The sequence below is a fragment of the Drosophila kikkawai genome, chromosome 3R (genome assembly GCF_030179895.1).
Source record: "Drosophila kikkawai strain 14028-0561.14 chromosome 3R, DkikHiC1v2, whole genome shotgun sequence".
Taxonomy (NCBI): domain Eukaryota; kingdom Metazoa; phylum Arthropoda; class Insecta; order Diptera; family Drosophilidae; genus Drosophila; species Drosophila kikkawai.
In genome coordinates this window covers 8,290,712-8,309,155 of record NC_091731.1, presented here as the reverse complement: position 1 = coordinate 8,309,155, position 18,444 = coordinate 8,290,712, and the positions used below count along the sequence as shown (strand labels likewise).

The 18,444-nt window shown below is 41.7% G+C and overlaps 6 protein-coding genes across 6 annotated transcripts; 2 read left to right on the top strand and 4 right to left on the bottom strand.

The window, feature by feature from the left end:
* Positions 1–14: 14 nt before the first annotated feature.
* Positions 15–1,261, bottom strand: flip (ankyrin repeat and SAM domain-containing protein flippy). The gene is made up of 4 exons (XM_017180482.2): positions 947–1,261; positions 576–821; positions 311–515; positions 15–258 (listed from the first exon to the last, which is right to left on the bottom strand). The coding sequence occupies exons 1-4, from the start codon at positions 1,259–1,261 to the stop codon at positions 47–49; spliced, it is 978 nt and encodes a 325-aa protein (XP_017035971.1). The 3' UTR covers positions 15–46.
* Positions 1,262–2,991: 1,730 nt separating this feature from the next.
* On the top strand, positions 2,992–3,954 carry TwdlV (TweedleV). Its single transcript, XM_017180495.2, has 2 exons — positions 2,992–3,111; positions 3,193–3,954. The coding sequence occupies exons 1-2, from the start codon at positions 3,097–3,099 to the stop codon at positions 3,952–3,954; spliced, it is 777 nt and encodes a 258-aa protein (XP_017035984.1). The 5' UTR covers positions 2,992–3,096.
* Positions 3,955–10,204: 6,250 nt separating this feature from the next.
* TwdlG (TweedleG) lies at positions 10,205–11,393 on the top strand. The gene is made up of 3 exons (XM_017180494.2): positions 10,205–10,320; positions 10,386–10,989; positions 11,163–11,393. Exons 1-3 carry the CDS (start codon positions 10,306–10,308, stop codon positions 11,318–11,320), a joined length of 777 nt encoding a protein of 258 aa, XP_017035983.1. The 5' UTR covers positions 10,205–10,305; the 3' UTR covers positions 11,321–11,393.
* A 439-nt stretch (positions 11,394–11,832) lies between these two features.
* On the bottom strand, positions 11,833–13,074 carry TwdlF (TweedleF). Its single transcript, XM_017180490.3, has 2 exons — positions 12,975–13,074; positions 11,833–12,904 (listed from the first exon to the last, which is right to left on the bottom strand). The coding sequence occupies exons 1-2, from the start codon at positions 12,996–12,998 to the stop codon at positions 11,912–11,914; spliced, it is 1,017 nt and encodes a 338-aa protein (XP_017035979.1). The 5' UTR covers positions 12,999–13,074; the 3' UTR covers positions 11,833–11,911.
* Positions 13,075–15,871: 2,797 nt separating this feature from the next.
* On the bottom strand, positions 15,872–17,343 carry LOC108084330 (venom protease). The gene is made up of 5 exons (XM_017180491.3): positions 16,991–17,343; positions 16,813–16,928; positions 16,635–16,744; positions 16,408–16,572; positions 15,872–16,337 (listed from the first exon to the last, which is right to left on the bottom strand). The coding sequence occupies exons 1-5, from the start codon at positions 17,337–17,339 to the stop codon at positions 15,902–15,904; spliced, it is 1,176 nt and encodes a 391-aa protein (XP_017035980.1). The 5' UTR covers positions 17,340–17,343; the 3' UTR covers positions 15,872–15,901.
* A 153-nt stretch (positions 17,344–17,496) lies between these two features.
* Positions 17,497–18,113, bottom strand: LOC108084338 (uncharacterized). The gene is made up of 2 exons (XM_017180498.2): positions 17,779–18,113; positions 17,497–17,724 (listed from the first exon to the last, which is right to left on the bottom strand). The coding sequence occupies exons 1-2, from the start codon at positions 17,791–17,793 to the stop codon at positions 17,497–17,499; spliced, it is 243 nt and encodes an 80-aa protein (XP_017035987.1). The 5' UTR covers positions 17,794–18,113.
* Positions 18,114–18,444: the final 331 nt, after the last annotated feature.

Here is an 18,444-nt window from a genome sequence, read left to right as displayed (position 1 = left end):
TTTTAGTTTTGCAATAATTTTAAGATTTATAATTATTTGAGAATTTTTATTGTTGAACTTCAGCTTCAGCCCCGTTAGCGGGAATCACGCTTTTACTTGACCTACACTTGAGCACATTTTCAAAGTAGTCCGCCACCTGCTGCCTTCGATAAAGCTTTGCCAATTCGCTGCAGGATTTCCCAACGCCATCCACAGCCGTCAGGTCTGCCCCGTGGGTAACCAGTATTTTTATAATCTCCAGGCTTGAGTCCATAACCACTGAAAGCAAAACACCTATAACCGCCTCCTGGTTCACTCTTCCGAGTCTTACCTCCGTGCATGAGAACGGTCCAGCCACAGGCATCCCTGGCCTCCAGATTGGCGCCCGACTCCAGGGCGAACTTCACCATTTCGAGCTGATTTGCGTCGACGGCGCAGTGCGTGGGCGTCATTCCATTGCAGTCCGTCGCCTCCAGCTGAGCCTTCTTATTCAGTAGGATACGCGCCGATGGCAGGTGGCCGAAGTAGAAAGCCAACTAAATACATATACATACATATATGTATATGTATAATCAACGACGGCCTCTCTTACCCACATGTAATGGTGTCCTCCCGCTGCCAGAATTTCCCAGGTGGACGCTGCAGCCAGCCGATAGCAAGACGTCTATAATGCACATTTCGCCCTGAATAATCGCATTGGCCAGTGGCATGTATCCATTGGGATCTGGGTATTCTATGAGGCTCGGTCGCCGGCGCAGCATACGTTTCACCAAAAATTGCTGACCTTTTCTAATGGCTCGGTTAAGGCAATTGGTTGTTGGCAGTGCAGCCTCCGTGCAAGCCTGAAAAGTAAGTCAAAAAGGAAATTTGTGATGTTTAAGTTCACTCAATTACAATCAGAAATGCCAAAAGTTTTTTTTTCAATTAGAGATAACTCTCTCGGTCTTTAAGTGTTATACATATTTACTATTATGTCCGGAGAAATGGCCAAAGCCACGTAACGACTGCCGTTTTCAGCAATCTGAAGCGCTTTGATGCGCAACCGATACCCGAAGTTCTCCTCCAGATTGGTGACATCTACGGGAGAGCTGCTGGTCCACTCCGCCTGCTGCCAGCCATGTCGATTATGGTATTGCTCCACGCTGTAGACCAGTGCATCATCCAGCAATGAAAACTCAAGGCTGACGCTGTTAACGGTTGGATTGAAAATTCGTGCCTTAAAGTCCGGCCATGCTGGTCCAGGTGACTCCAGTTCTTGGTTGCACTGACTCTCTTCGGACATGCTGCTACAGTTTAATCACACTTTACTCCCAAATACCAACATTCTCAACAGAGACCATGGCAACAGAGGTCCATTTCGCTTTTCTGTTAAATCAATAACGAACAAGAAAGGAAAGCAAATGGATTACGGTTGAAGTTGGTAAAAGAAACGCAGGCTTGGCATGTTGAAAATTGTGAGTCTAACTGAAGAAGTTCCCCTACTTCGGGCCCATTCATGTAAACGGATCATTACACAAACCGCAAGGGCTCAAGGGGCATTTAGCGCAGCAGATACACCGCCAGTGCACAAATGTTAACAAAACGTTTCAAACATAATCGAAATGTTATTTATTCCCCAGAAAAGATTTTACCAACCAACCAGCAACCAGACATGATAAATGAACTGCATTGCGAACGGTGGAGAAACGATCGGTTTGCGAAGCTCGGCCAACTATTGCGCTCGACGGGTCATTAATTAAGCCTGACAACGCACATCAGCGGTGGCCGAGGTTGTGCGCTTCTACGGGCTCCAAGCTGCAGACTAGGTGCGACACGACTTGATCATCCAGAGTCCGGGCAGACTTCAGACTCCAATTGACTCATCGCAAAGTGAACGCTTCAATTCCTAGCCCCATGGCACTGTGGGTCACACTGCGTGATCGATGATAGAAAACTTTTTTATGAAGTGGTCTTTAAGATCATTGACAACCCAAAGCGCAAGTAACAGGCAGAAAAAAGCATCCGGACCCTACAGGGTTAAACTTTTGACCAACGTCCCCAACAGAAAACGGAATTTATAAATTGTAGAATATCAGGTCTCTCTCTTTAATGCTGTGATATCTCTCAATTCCTTTATATGAGCGGCATGATTTGTTCTATATAAATAGAAATTCAATTATGTGACAGATCACGAACAAATTGTTTATCAGTAAAGAGCAGTTGTTGTTCATAGAAGGGTTTCGCTTTCATCACAAAAAATTTTAAGTAATCTTTCCTAGGCATCGAACTTTAAAAATAGTTAGGTTATGTGTCTAGTACTTGGGAATTTCTAGTAATAGGCGAGGGACTCCCTCACGTATTTCCTTTCTCTGGATTTCCATGCCTTTTTAAGGATACAGTTATCAGACGTTCAGCTGGGATCTGTTTCCATCGCTGCAAGGATATATAGCACCCTAGGTTAGGTGTACTCCCTTTTTCAACAATCCCACTTATTAATTTTGGACAAGAAATGTAGTCGCTAGCTCCATAGTACATAGTATTGGGTCCACACTGAACTAAAATTGATTAAACTCTTATGCAATTTCACTTTTAATAACATTTAATCGACTCGCCGTGTAGCAGTAGCCACCGGCTAGAGGGCAAAAGCAGACTCGCAACGTAATGACAGCACCGGGGTGTCGCTGACTCGGTGTATCGAGGCATCGGAGGGAACAATTAAGCGGTACCACAAAGACCTGGCCGGGGGAACCACGCTAATTGACCATGTATTGCCAGCAACTACGAGCAAGTCTCGCCATTTAATGAGGGATGCGAAGAGCCGCAAAGGTAAATGGCGAAGAAGAGCTGCGCTACGCAGAAGACGAGCTAAAACAAATACAATGAACATGCAACAAATGGAGGCTGTGCGCTCTTTTTTGGCAGTTTTGCCTGGGACCGTGACTCTTTCTGGGGCTCCGTCGCGGATCATTGTTGAACTTCACCTATTAACTTTCGAGTATCGTTGGCGTTGGAGTTGGGAGTTTAGGCTATGTATAAAAGCGATCCGAGCAGCCGAACAATCATACAGTTCACTGCGAACCACTAAGAAAGCCAAATCACCGGTCCTACCCCGTCCAACCAACTCAACCAAGCCTTGAAATGCGTGGATTCATTGTAAGGACAACAGGCGACAGCCAGCAGGGAAGGCGGCTTGTTAAAGGACTAACCCCCAACTCTATTTCTCTTAATCTTTAGGTATTGTGCCTTTCCGCCGTGGCGCTGGCTGCGCCCCAGGGCTACAACTACAATCCTGGCCCGTCCGGCTTTGGTGCCATTACTACGGCCACTGGTGGAGCCACTTTCTTCCAGGGCGGCGCCCAAACGGCTCCAGCCCAACAGCAGGCCTTCTACCAGCAGCCGGCGGTGCAGTCTCACCAACACCACCAGCACGTCCAGCAGGTTCAGCAGGTGCAGCAGCAGCAGCAGCAGGCCATCGTGTCAAAGCGCTTCTTCATCCACTCCGCCCCGGAGGAGGCCGAGGACTACAAAGAGCGTCATATCACCGTCGGCGTGCCCAAGAGGAACTACAACGTGGTCTTCATCAAGTCTCCCCAGCGCAACAACAAGAAGACCATCAAGATCAGCCCCGCCGCCAACGAGGAGAAGACCGTCATCTACGTCCTGAGCAAGAAGGGCGAGAGCGATGTGCAGGCCGAGGTCGTTGAGCAGGCCAGCTCCACCAGCAAGCCCGAGGTCTTCTTCATCAAGTACAAGACCAGCGAAGAGGCCGCCCACGCCCAACAACAGATCCAGGCTCAGTACGACGCCCTTGGAGGCAGCAGCCAGCTTACCGACGAGGGTGTGGCCCCAGTTACCTCCGTGATCGGAGCTCTGGGAAATACCGACGGACATGCCGATGCTGGATCAGCGGTGGGCGTTTCTGGAGCTAACCAGATCATTTCCACTGGCTCCGCCGGTTCGCACACGGGCAATGCATACCTTCCACCCAATTTCTAAGCCTTTGAGTTGTTAAAAATGGATCGCTTAATCCAACGTCACTGTGACGAATGTTAATAATAAACTTTACTTGTTGAATTTAATACACTACGATATGTCCTTCTTTTGGGGAAGGGATAACTGGATATACATACATATTTTTATTGTTGCAGGACAATTGGTCTTGTACAAAATTCCTTCACCTTCTAAATATCTGCAACACTTTTAGAAACACAGAAAAACAACAAACAAAACAACAACCAAATTTTGGGTACCTTAGCAGTTTGGCCTTAATATGTACTTTTTCTACTGAACATGGCTAGATTGGCTAGGCTGGCGATGCTAAATATGAAGATATGGTATGTATGTGTATGGTATGATCTATTGGGTCTGAAACTTGCACACTAAAATTAAAATTCCTTGCAAGGGTATCATAATAAGCATTAAGGAAGGACAACAAAACATGGAAATTAAAAAAGCTAATTAAACAAATTTAAATTTACAGTTACAAATTAAATGCACCATTTGACTATATTTGACTAATATATAATTTTCAATTAAGAATCATTATTACAAGGTTTAAATTTAATAATTTATAATTTTTGCTCTTTTTGTATAAATATTATTCCTCGCCAAATTTGAGTTTTAGGTGGGGTTGTTCCCCCATAAGAGGAGTTTTAAATTAATTTTTGTATTCCCATCTTAAAGTTATCGCTACTAAATAAAAAAAGTTCCCATTTATATATATACTTATTTATTTTTTTTTAGGACAAGTGGTTTTAGTATTGCATAGTAAAACTAATTGTTTCATAACAACCAAGAAAGGAAGCAAACTTTGGCCGAAGAAACCAGTTTGTAATTTGGATTTCAAATGAAAAGAAAAACTAACTGGATATATAGTTAGCATTTAGCATTTAACAATTAGTTTTTGATAAAGTTCAAAAACAGTATTTTTATTTGTATACCCTTGCAGGGTATAATAATTTCAGTCAGAAGTTTGGAACGCAGTGAAGGAGACGTTTCCGACCCTATAAAGTATGTATATTCTTTATCAGGAACAACAGCCGAGTCGATCTCGCCATGTCCGTCTGACCGTTTCTACACAAACTAGTCCTTCAGTTTTAAAGCTATCTGAATAAAACTTTGCAAAAAGTCTTTTATATCCCTCACTGCTATATATGTCGGAACGGGTCGGATCGGACGACTACATCATATAGGTAATTTTTAGAAAAAAATTAGAACTTGACAGTTTTGCAACATATTTTCATTATTTTTCACATATGGCCATTTTTTTATTATTTCATAATTTCTGTTTTAATTTTATGAGAATCGGAAGACTATATCATATAGCTACCATAGAAACGATCGGAATATGAACAGAAAAATGTAATGTAAATGTATCAAAATCAAATTATTATTTGCTATGTATAACATACAACTTTTATATATTTTCTTGTATTTCTTTTTATTAATGTGACCAGAATGAATTGAATTGATTCTTAATGATCCAATTGCAAACTTCAAGTAAAGTATATATTCTTGATCAGCATCAACAGCCGAGTCGATCTAGCCATGTCCGTCTGTCCGTCTGTCCGTCCGTCCGTCTGTCCGTTTCTACGCAAACTATTCCCTCAGTTTTAAAGCTATCTGAATGAAACTTTGCATATAGTCTTCTATATACTCTCACTGCTATATATGTCGGAACGGGCCGGATCGGACGACTATATCATATAGCTGCCATACAAATGTTCGATAAATTTTTAGAAAAAAAATTATAACTTGTCTGTTTTTCAAAATATTTGCATAATTTTTGGGATATGACCATTTTATATTATTCCAAAATTTTGGTAAAAATTTTATGAAAATCGGAGAACTATATATTATAGCTGCCATAGGAACGATCGGAAAATGAATAGGAAAAAAATTATAACTTCGTTATTTTTCAACATATTCTTATCTACTTTTAGATATGAGCTTCTTTTATTATTTCAGAATTTTGGTATAAATTTTATAAAAATCGGACAACTATATCATACAGCTTCCATATAAACGATCGGTAAATGTAGGGAAATATAAAGCTGGGAATGTAAAACTGTAACTGCTAAACTGTAAACATAATAAGAATAGATAAAATGTAATGAAAATCTGTTTTGTGTGTGTTTTCAGCATTTAAATCTATAACATAAACATCAAAACCAATCTATAAGGGTATACAAACATTTTGCTTCCTCTCGGAAAAAGGATATGTATGACTATCTTTGCATCATTAAACCGTCCACTTCTTATTTCCGTATTTTTTCTCCTTTCGGACACCAACGACACTAGTAAAATAATGATTCAATACTATATAGTTTTCAATTGAAACCATCGTGAGTTTGTTTGTTGATGTTTCTCATAATATTTTTTTTCTAGGAATCGCATTAGCCAGAGTTTTTTTCTGTAAGCCTACCTTTATTTTGGTGGCATATCCTTATAGCAACTGCAGATCCAAATTCAAGTCGAGAGGCAGAGACATCATCGTCATAGGCTCCCCGTAAAATTACGATAATCGATGTAAATCGAAAAATGAACATTAAAACTTCATGTTGTTTAAGAAATCAATTAAGAGTATGAAATGTACAATATTTATTTGAATTTAGGCTGCTGTCGCTATGAACTTTTGGCTATAAAGCCATATAAAATTCCTAAACACAAATTAGTGATTATAAAAAACGGATTGGCATATCGACTGGATACCCTCTCTCCAGCCTCTTTCTAGCTGTAATTCCTAGTTCTCTGCAGCCTTTGCGCCAAATGGTTCGGGTGACCTGCGGGCTAAATGCTTTTTAACGCGTTTTTTGGAAAATATGTAACATACGAAATAAACAAGAAAGGAAGCTAACTTCGGCACGCCGAAGTTTGTATACCCTTGCAGATATTATTTCATTACATTTTACCTATACTTATTACGTTTACAGTTTGACAGTTACAGTTTTACATTCACACCTTTACATTTTCTCTACATCTACCGATCGCTCCTATGGCAGCTATATGATATAGTTGTCCGATTTTCATGAAATTTATACCAAAATTCTAGAATAATAAAATAAGCTATATCTCAGAGTAGATGAAAATACGTTGAAAAACAACGATGTTATACTTTGTTTTCTATTAATTTCCCGATCGTTTCTATGGCAGCTATACGATATAGTCGTCCGATTTTCATAAAATTTTCACCAAAATTCAGAAGTAATATAAAATGGCCATATCTAAAAAATTGTGCAAAAATGTAAAAAAACAGCAAAGTTATAATTTTTTTTCTAAAAATTTTTCGAACATTTGTATGGCAGCTATATGATATAGTCGTCCGATCCGGCTTGTTCCGACATATATAGCAGTGAGAGTATATAAAAGACTATATGCAAAGTTTCATTCAGATAGCTTTAAGACTGAGGGACTAGTTTTCGTAGAAACGGACAGACGGACGGACAGACGGACATGGCTATATCGACTCGGCTGTTGATGCTGATCAAGAATATATATATTTTATAGGGTCGGAAACGTCTCCTTCACTGCGTTGCAAACTTCTGACTGAAATTATAATACCCTGCAAGGGTATAAAAATATCTGAAAATTAGTAATCCTTTGGGATGATTCCATTAATTGGCCATAGATATTATAATCGGGAAGAATGGTTTCATGTGGAATTGCAGTCTTTATCGAGGAACCTATAATTAATGACATACTCAATTCCCCTGTCAGGTATCAACTCAAAATAATTGTAATATTATATTATGCACTCGAAAACAGCAAAGTAAAGGAAAAATGTGTAAAACTGCGGTGATATTAAAAGGTAGCATTGAATATATTACATTATATTTTTATAAACAACATTTCAAAAAGAGCGCACTTATGGTGGCGAAGAGCCTCGATCTTTGGGTTTTCGGTTATGGAGAGAACTAAGCTCGTAACTTTATTTGAATCTGAAAACAGCAAATGAAATGCAGCAAAAGAATTAAATACAGTTTTGACCAAAAAATTTAATTTTCATCAATTATAGTTTTAGATTCACTCCTATGTGTTGTATAATTTGTTGTAACATAAATAAAAACGCAATAATTAAAAGTGGAAAACTATTAGTTAAAGTTAGTTAAACTTATATACCGCGTTTAATGCTGGGACACTTATCCTTAAACAAATGCAATCTAATATTTTGATATCGGATGTTTTTGTAGACAGTTAGGAAAACTAAATTTTTGTTGAGGGAACCAGGAGATTCCCTATTACTCGGAGACCCGTACATTTTTATTATTACAAAAATTAAAAAAAATATATAAATATATAAATACTATATAAATTACTTAACCCTCTGGGCCCCAAAGAGACTTGAGCCACTTATTACATTATTCACAATTCCAGAAATAATAAATGCTCTTTCTACGTTTAACTATTTTTTAGCAGTTAAGAATAGATGGATAGATAGATATGCAGGTGCCTATCACTACTTCACTGCTACAACGCATGCCTATTACATTTTTGCATATCTCTCATTTTGTTTTAATTCTAAATTAACTTACATTTCAGTACAAACCAAATCATGTTTAGTTTTGTTTAATTATTTATCACAGTACAAGTAATCGAAAGGTTCTACGTTCTTTTTAATATCATATTTGAGTTTAGAAGGCACAAATCACTGTAGAAAAATGATTTCAATTAATTTCCTCCATTATTGTGGAAGGTGCCAATAGAGGGTTAAGCTACGGAAACTTGCCATTTTTATTTTATTTTAAGCCGATATTCTGTATTTTTATATGGAAAATGTGCTAAATAAAATGTTCATTTGCCCAATTTTCTGAGTACAATTTTTTTTTTACACATATTATTCTCTCCGTGTAGGCTAAAGTTTCGTTGACCAATATATCACACCGCTGGAAACCAATTATTAAAAAATCGACTGTCATTTTCAATAAAATTGCTATGCAAATGTATTTCTATTTTACTTTGAAATTTTTGAATTCATTTAATTATTTAATTTAATTTGTTGATGTTTATGTTAGCGCCGTATGCCTTGACCATGTTAATTTTCCGCGCACGAAGGTGCGTGAAAGAGAAATTGGAAATGTGGTGTCTGGTAAAAAAGTCACTGGCATACTATATACTATGATGCTTTAACGCGATTACCTAACTCAGAAAGACAATGACGCGCATGCATATCTATAGGGAACTAATTTGGATAAGAGTAAAGCGCCAGGAGACGGGGATTCCCGCCGTCGCGACGGCGTACTACGTATTGCGTATACGCCCCCACAGCTCGCACACGAACGGATGAGAGGTTGCATAAGCCGCATGTCATAAATGTGATTCCGCACTATTGGCGTACTTGTAACACATCCATCGGCAAGCAACGCACGCCACGCTGTCATTTGAAGGGATTGCGTTTCATCTTGACCCCCGAGATAGCATTTGTGTTTTGATAAATCTTCAATAAGGCATAAAATCATCATCATCATCATTCATCTCTCGTGGGGCACTACTGGCAATGATGGACATTAATACAAAGTTGTCTGACTTTAGAGGCTGCTCGCCAAAAAATACCTTAATTAATCTGCCAAAAAAGGCCCCGAGCCCATATCATAATCCATATAAATAATACAACCAAGCTTGGAACAACATACATAGAGCCCCGCAAAATGATCCAAACTCTTCGACAATAAGGTCATCGGAAATCAATGCAATTTATACATTTTTTAAAATCATCGTTAAACAAAACACAGCTTTTCAAGTTGACGCAATTGCTAATGCGATTATTATGTGATTTATGCAAGTTACGATTAGGGGCTGTTAATCCCAACGGTTCGTCAATTAGGCCGGGCCATCATAAATATACATATATGTACATATTCGTCTGGAAGTCAGGAACTGAATGAAAGCAAGCGAAATGGTCGGCAGAGACAAAGCTTGCGATGTGTGTATATTATGTGCATATACAATATACCCATACAGCCATCACATAGGTCTTCCAGCCAAATGGCTTTTTCTTCAACTTGAGGTCCACAATATGACGCAGGGCTTTGCGAAGTGGCCAGAGCCGGAGAGCGTTAGGGTTTTTCGGTAACTGGACACAATAGTCACCGCTACCTCAAGGTTTCTTCAAAACGCAAGCTAGTTTTTGTAAAAAGCAGTGGCTCTTTGGCCGCTCTTCGTTCACCTCTTCGTGCGGTTTAAGCCGTGGTCTCGGTTTCAGTTTCATTTAAACTTTTCGTCTCATCACCACGGGTTTTTCGTGAGCGACATTTTGGTGGCAGCAGCGCCTTATAAGTCTGGGCGGCCAGTGATTAGCATTTAGTTGAATAGTGATTGCCAAAGCTCCAGGTATCTTCATCTGAGACGGAAATGCGTGTCTTCATTGTAAGCTCTCGGATTGCTACGCCCCCAGTCGCTGCATACCTTAGTAATGTCACTGGTTTTATTAGGTTTCGTGCCTCCTAGGCCTGGCCGTGGCCGCGCCCCAAGGATACAACTACCAAGCCCAGCTGCAGCAGCAGTTACCGGCGCTGCAGGCTCCCGCTGTGCAGCAGATTTTGCCTGGAGGAGGCCTTTCCTTCTCCACGTCGTCGTCACAGCAAAGCCAGGTCTATCAACAGCAGGTGCCACTTGGCGGAAACATTGCCTACAATGTGCAGCCTCAGATATATCAGCAGCAGCCGCAGCCCCAGCACCAGCGGCAGCAGCAGCAACACCTAGTCTCAAAGGATATCTATGTCCATGTCCCACCCGTCGATGTGGCAGAGGAAGCGTATCCCCAGCCTGCCCTTCCGCCGCCACCGCCCCGCAAGCATTACCGCATCGTGTTCATTAAGGCGCCCACTCCTAGTGTCAGCAAGGCGGCGCTGCGCGTCAAGCAAGCACCTGTGGAGGAAAAGACCATCATTTACGTGCTGACCAAGAAGCCAGATCCCCTGGACCTGCAGGCGGCCTTTGAGGAAGCCGCACCAAAGCAGCCCAGCAAGCCGGAGGTCTTCTTCATCAAGTATAAGACCCAAGAGGAAGCTGCGCATGCACAGCGCACCATTCAAGGTAAGCAGCACCCACCACAAAGACCTCATGGTCTGAGCCACTCTTGAATACCTAATCTGATGGATATGCAAAAATCATAGCATTGGGGAACTTTTATTGCTGGTTTTCTGCCAGTTGACAAACATGGCTTTCATGACTGTTACTAACATAACTGCGTCTTCGTTTCCCTGCAGCTCAATACGACCAGCTTGGCGGCACCTCACAGGTTTCGGATGAGGGCGTCGCACCAGTCACCTCGGTTATCGGGGTTCTGGACAACCAGCAGCAGACACAGGGAGGTGCTCTAACGAGAGCCGTGCCAAATAATTACCTACCCGCCCTGACAGGTTAATTATTGCCAATTGCAAAGAACTGTTGTACCTTTAAGTATCCAACTATTGTATATATTCTTAGCTAAATAAACAAGACCACTTGCCAAAACCTCAGACTATTATTATCCCAATCAGTGGCAGTTTTATGCATTAGATGATGCCGAAACTGGTTTTGCTCCAAAGACTCCCAAAAATGTGTCAAACTGTATTTTCTATGGCCCATATTACCACATCCACATCCATTAGTGGTCCAGTGATCAATAAGCAAAAGCCAAGAGTTTCGGGGAAACCGGTCGCATTAATTAGCATATGATTCGTCTTACGTAACTATGATTAGACAACACGAAAACTTGATTTCAAAGGGAGCTGATAATTGATCCTACGGCCGACGAAATTTTCGTAGCATAGCATATTGCACAAGCCCAGTAGTAACATTTAAATCAAAGTAAAACCGCAATAATTAAAGCTCTAAAAATATACGTTTAAGAATTCTGATTAAAGCATTTCTTTATTTTGCCTCGACTTTTTCATTTACAATAAATTAAAATAGGCTACAATGGGGCGATTGACATAAGTAGAATGGAAGCGATAGTGCGGACACAGTCCCGTACTTATTTGAAGGTCTTGGCTGGCACATAGTTCCTGGACGGCACAAAGGAGGAGGTGGCCTGCTGCACAAAGGAGCTCTGCTGCTGGCTCACAACTGGCGACTGGACAATGGTCTGCACCTGAGGCTGCTGGACGATTGTCTGGATGTGCGGCTGCTGTTGGATAATAGCTGGGCCCTGAGTCTTCTGGGACACGAAGCTACCCAGGTTCAGGGATCCACCCGAAACGCTGGTAATGGGGGCAACGCCCTCGTCCGAGATGTGAGTGGCGCCTCCCAGGGCATCGTATTGGGCCTGGATCTCCTGCTGGGCACGCTGAGCCTCCTCCTGTGTCTTGTACTTGATGAAGTACACCTCGGGCTTGTGCACCTTGGCCTCGGTCTGAGTGACTTGCAGCTGCTGCTGAATCTCCGTGAGGTCGGGCTTCTTGGACAGCACGTAGATGACGGTCTTCTCCTCGTTGCTGGACTGAGCCCGCTTCAGTGCGGCGGCGGTGTACTTCAGGTTCTGGGACGGCGCCTTGATGAACACGATGCGGTAGTTCTTGCGGATGGGCAAGTTCTCCAGTTGAGGCTCGTCCTGGCGCACCTCCTCAGTATCCTCGGGCGCAGAGTGGATGTAGATATCCTTGGTGACTATGGCTGGCCGTTGCACATACTGAGTCTGAACGATCTGCTGGGGCTGCTGCTGCTGCTGCTGGTAGACGATCTGTTGTTGCTGAGGCTGCTGCACGGTGCTGATAAAGTTCTGCTGAGGCTGAGCGATGGGCAGAGGTGCGGAAACGGGAATGGAAACGGGAGCAGGAGCGGGAATTGACTGGACTGTCTGAATGGCTGGCTGTTGTGCCTGAACACTGATCTGAGTCAGGGCTGGGGCTGAGTAGATTCCGCTGGGCGAGACGGGCGTCTGCGGGCGAAGGTTGCCAATGGGCAGGGCGGGACCCTGGGCCTGGTACTTGTATCCCTGGGGAGCGGCTGCGGCGATAGCTGCCAGACACTGTAAGGACAACAACAGCCGGAATTAGATGCTGCAAGATGAATGCTGGAGGAGTGATCCAATCGCTTACCACTAGAACGACAACCTGCTTCATTTTCACTTCGTACTCTCTGAGCTGCAAAGGTCGACTGATGCCCTGGCCATCCGATATCAGTGTTTTTATAATGCAGCCACTTTTGCTGGTTGGTGCTACCAACGCATTAGAAATGATATTTAATTTCCAAGAGAAAGAAAGAAATATTTAGGCGCAGCCATAAAATGGCCGAATCTATTGTCGCCCGAACCACTCCGTATATGTAACTGGCTTCGTTAGGCGATTACCAAATCACGGATCCATCCGTATTCCCAGACTCAATGTGTTGAAAGGCACGGGCTGGCTGTTATCTAACGCAGAGTCTGGCTCTGGCTCGGACACCAACGTCGAGCTCACATTTGAATAATTGTCTAATATTCCCCCATTGTCATCTCTGAATCTATATAAATGCAAAATATTAATCGTTAGGGCGCCACTTCGATTGACAAAACGGGGCTGAAAGAAAGAAAGTAATTTCCAACCCACCTACCCAAAGGCACGCTCATTGGCAGTGTGGGGAACGATCTGCATTCATTATCGGAAGATGCGAGCAGTGGCCACCAGATGTGGCTGGCGGTGCGACAGCGGCGTCTATAAACAGGTATGAGGCATAAATTAACCTATAGTTCATTTCGTCCAACCGGAAAACAAACCATGAATTTGTAATATTCTCTTTGACACTTGCCAAGAGTTTAATTGAATGCCAAGCTTGTTGGTGGGAATAATATAAAGTCCACACATGGAGGGAAAATTAAAATATCTCTGGATCAGAAATATCTTGTTTGTTTCATGCAATTTGATGGAGTACAATAAAGTTAATGCGATTGAAGACAGAAAGATAAAAAGGATGTATTTGCGATTAAAAATCAATAATAATAATTCTTAGATAAAAACTACTTAGTGATTATTTGCTTACTGCTTGCTATCGTCCTCCCTGTTTATTACTATATTTTATACCTTTACTCGATTATTAGTTGGGCCATATTTGGGTATATGAAAGAAATATCTGCATAGAAATACTTAAATTACTTAAATTACATATATTCGACACTTAGATATCCAAAATCCCAAGGCGTTGTTTGCTAAATAAATAGTATTTATTTAATAATGACAAATATCCGCCAATTAAAGCCAACCCTTACCTCCAACCAAATACGTAAAGTTTTTTATTGAAATGTCTGATAGTCCTCTAACCTTGAAAGAAATGTTACATTACAGAACATAAAGGAAAAAAATATATAAGAACAGATTGCTAGGCAAATGTAGGAAAGGACTTGTTGTGAAACATCCTTTGCCTTGCTGAGTTTTAAGAGGTTCAACAGTCAAAAAAGCTTCATTGTTTGACAGCAGTGGACAATAACGCACGATCCTGCTGGGAACTGTGTCGTATACGTAATGTGGCTGTCAATGTGCAGCTAAACAAAAACTAGTTAATGTTTTAAATTGAAGTTTTATTCATGAAGAATGTATGAACACCCCGAACATTTTACTTTCGACAATAGTAGGAACATTGGGAAGCCAATTAGAACAAAATCAAGAATGAAGCTAAATGAATTCTGCTTAAAATCTGATTTCCTTTAAATAGAGGTAGAACAAGCACAAAAGCCTGATTTTTGGCATGCCAAAAACTGTATCAAAACTATACGACACATGTCAATTTGTTCGATTCACTTAAAATTTTATTCTTGTAATATAATGGAAAAGTATATACAAAATATAGAAGTATATACAATTATATACAAATTTGATTAATGATTAATGTATCCACGTTGAGCTTTTGAAACCTTAAAAAGTACCTTAGGCAGTCTCTTAGTCTTTTAAAAAGGCTCTTAAAATTGTAGATAAATATTTAAATACTTTCTTGTATTCTCCTCCACTGTTCATATGGGAGCTATGAAGCACATATCAAGCGTTCTAGACTGAAAAGCTCCCCAAAACATTGCGTATACGCCTCCAACACTGCGTTTTGGCTCCCGATAGAGCCAAACACATCTTAGCCGTCAATATTAAAGATTTTTTATCGTAAAAAATATGCAATTGAAAAATATTAAGAAAAGCTGTATTATCAAAATAAAGGTAAAATTTCAGACCCAGGTTCTCCCCAAGTTTTTTCTTAAAATTTAAGTCGTTCTGTTTTGTGGCGTGGCTTTAAGAACGGAGCCTTCTTTAATTCTGTTCTTACAATGCACTTCGTTGATTTTAGTGCTATTAGACGTTTACAGCGGTCAGTAAAATTGGGTTTCTACCAGAGCTATCCTTTACACCATATTCATCTTGGCATCGTTTTAATCCTTTATTCTTCACTCCTTTCCTTCAGATAACAAACATCGTGGCAATTTATTTCAAATTATTTATATTTTTACCAGAAATATAAAAAAATTATTGAAACCAAATCTTGCTATAGCCGCAATAATTGAAACATGTCATATACCAAAGTAGTTTTGATACAGTTTTTGGCATGGCAAAAAACAGAGTTTTGTGATTTTTATCGCTACTTAAAAACGCGAGATCCAATCAGAGATAAGCAAATCAGATTTTAAACAGAGTTGTAACGGGGCTCCCGATTTTTTACGAGGGTCGAAAGTTAAATTATCGGGGTCTCGAATAATTGTGGGCAGGAGTGTATATTTTACTAATATTTAATTTAGTTTAATTCAATATAGTTTAGGAGGTTGGTAGCAGGAAAGTATTTACTGACCAGATGATAAGTTGGAAAATCATTGAAACGCAGTGCCTGGGCAATTCCTGCTGATGGTATATAAAATCCAATCGACCAAACCTTGAGTTTGCTGAAGCTTTTTACAATATTTGTTACAAATACTTTATCTGTTTAAATGGATTTCAATATATTATTTTAAAATCATCTGTATGATGTATTTTATTATTTTGTTAAACCATAAAAACAAGTCAAAATATTTTTCGTCCTAGTCGTCGCTCCACGTGGTCTGCTCTATCCAATCCAAGTAGGACGACACTCGTGTGTAAACGGATGGATAATTACTGCGGCAAAAAACGCCGTAGGAGGTGATGCCGATTAGGTGATAGTGGATTCTTTCCCGTCGTCGGCGACCGGGAAGATTAAGCTGCAAGGGGCCGCCAGAATCGCCCTGGCAGGTGTCCCTGTTGAGGTTGTAGTCCTGACCGCAGATCTGGCTATCAAGGACACCATTGGGAGTCTCCGCGAGGGCCGGCAGCTCCTGGTTGCACTCTGCATTCGGCACAATGGTCAGGTTGAGGTTCGTGAGACGGTTGGTCATGGGCTTGGCGAAGGCCGTTGCTCCATATCCCATTGCAAACGCAATCGTCGTTGGCAGTTCCGAGAAGATCCAAAGACGTATGGGCCTGACGTACACCGTCAATCTTTCAAAAACAACCAAATAAACATGTACATATAGAGGGGCAAAACCAGACTGCTTTTGGGATTACTCACTTAACCTTGTTTTCAAGCTTCAGCAGGGCTATATCGTCGTAGTAGAAGTCTTTGTTGTAAGCGGGATGCGTGATGATTTCCTGTATCCTCATAAGTTGGGGCTCCACCGTCCGCTCTTCGGCGACCAAATTTAGGTCCCCGATGCGCACCCACTTGGGGGCCAGGCTTAAGGAAAAATAGTGGTACTCACGGAAGATTGGATTGGATTGGATTTTTTAAATGCTCACTCGTATATGGAAGTACAATGGGCGGCGGTGAGCACAAAATTTTCGCTTATCAGGCTCCCACCGCACTTGTACTCGATTTTGCCTCCGTCAGCCTCGAAGCCCACGGCTGCCTGTGAAATCAGATTTGACGGGCTTAGGTTAAGCAGTACAGCGGCACCAGCAGCTCGGTCCTCTTTACCATATGGGGGTATTCACCAGGCCTGACCAGTATACGCCCATCAAAGTCCGCGTCATTTGCGTCGGCCGCCACAGCCGTGTCGTTGGGGAAGATGCGCTCTACGTACTGTGAGTATTCTTGGGATGTGACCAAGCATATGACTCTGGAGCCGAACAGAGCGAAACTTGAAACTACTTACTCTCCTCACATATGCGGCGGCGCTGGTTCTTCTTCTTTTTGAAGCCCCCGGGTGGCGGGGGAAAGGGCTGCCCCGGCTTCGGTGGCGGTGGGTGGTGCTTGCGCTTGGGCTTGGGCCGATTCTCCTCTCCACCGTACCTAAAGTCATTTATGTGGTACCACATCTTCTCCGCCGACTCGTTAGACCCACCATCGGAGTCGGGAAAGAGTATGTCACTCTCCACCGGAAAGTGGATCGCCGATCTTTCGGGGGGCCCCGGTTGACCCCTAGGCGGTGGTGGGTGTGCAGCTTCAAAAACGGTCAGATAGCATAGCCCGAAAAATATAAGCAACGGCAAAGGCAGAGCCATCTCGGAGGCTCTGCGAACGCGACGAGAGTCGGGAGCAGACTAAATCCCCTACTGGTCGGTAAATCCCCAGCAGCCGAAGACGCACAGCCTTATCAACACAGGGCTTTAAATGTTTTAAAACACACAAAATTTATAACATTTATTTCCAGCAGGCGCATTACAAGTTGACTCTAAAATTTGATGGGTTTATAACGTTAGCCTTGAGCGGAGCGTGCACTTGAGTGGTTCCTCCGATCTGGTTGTACTGCGCAATGATAGCTTGCTGAATGGCCTCCAGATCCTGGTCATTACGATACCGCAGCACGGATACGGTGGGAGCGTTATCTGCGGGCTTACAGACAACTAAGGAAGCCATCACGGCGAGCACGGCACACAATAGGATAATCTGCAGGTGGGTCAATTAGGAACACTTCCGACCATGTAACATTTTAAAGCTTACACTTATCGCCTTCATTCTGTCGCAAATCTCAGTCTAGACTAAAAAGCGCTCCCAGAGCCTCTGGCGTTTTTATACCAAAAATTAAATCTCGACTTATTCATAATTTGCAGCGATGAACTCGAACAACTTGTACTAAACCCGTTTTCGAATTTATTCGCTACTAACTGGTAGCTAGGTTCGGCTGGCGTTTGATCAAAGAGCTGTGAATACATGTATGTATTCGTGGTTATATTAAGTTCAAAACTAGATGGGCATATTTTCCTTCGTCAGGTCACTTTGCACAGAATGTGAGAGATGACTTTATTTAATAATATTATTTCATTTGCTTGTTTTTCAGTTATACATATTACTTGAGTATCCACCAAAGCTTTTTTCTGACTGATCACCCCGTAAATCACATCTTTAAGTACCTCGAGCCGAAAGATGAATTTGAGAACTTCAAGCTATCAACTATAAGATACTCTGTACAAAAAGCCCTGTTCTTTAAATTAAAAGAAATTTGCCTTTTCAGCAATGTAATAAGCTTCAATGTTCATACAAGCGTACATGGCTAGATCGACTCGGCTTTTGGAGCCGATGTCTTCGTCACTATTTCTTCAAGGGCATATATTAAATACTCAGTCGTGTTTATTGAGATAGGCCTCTCCAGAAAGCTTTAAATTGTAA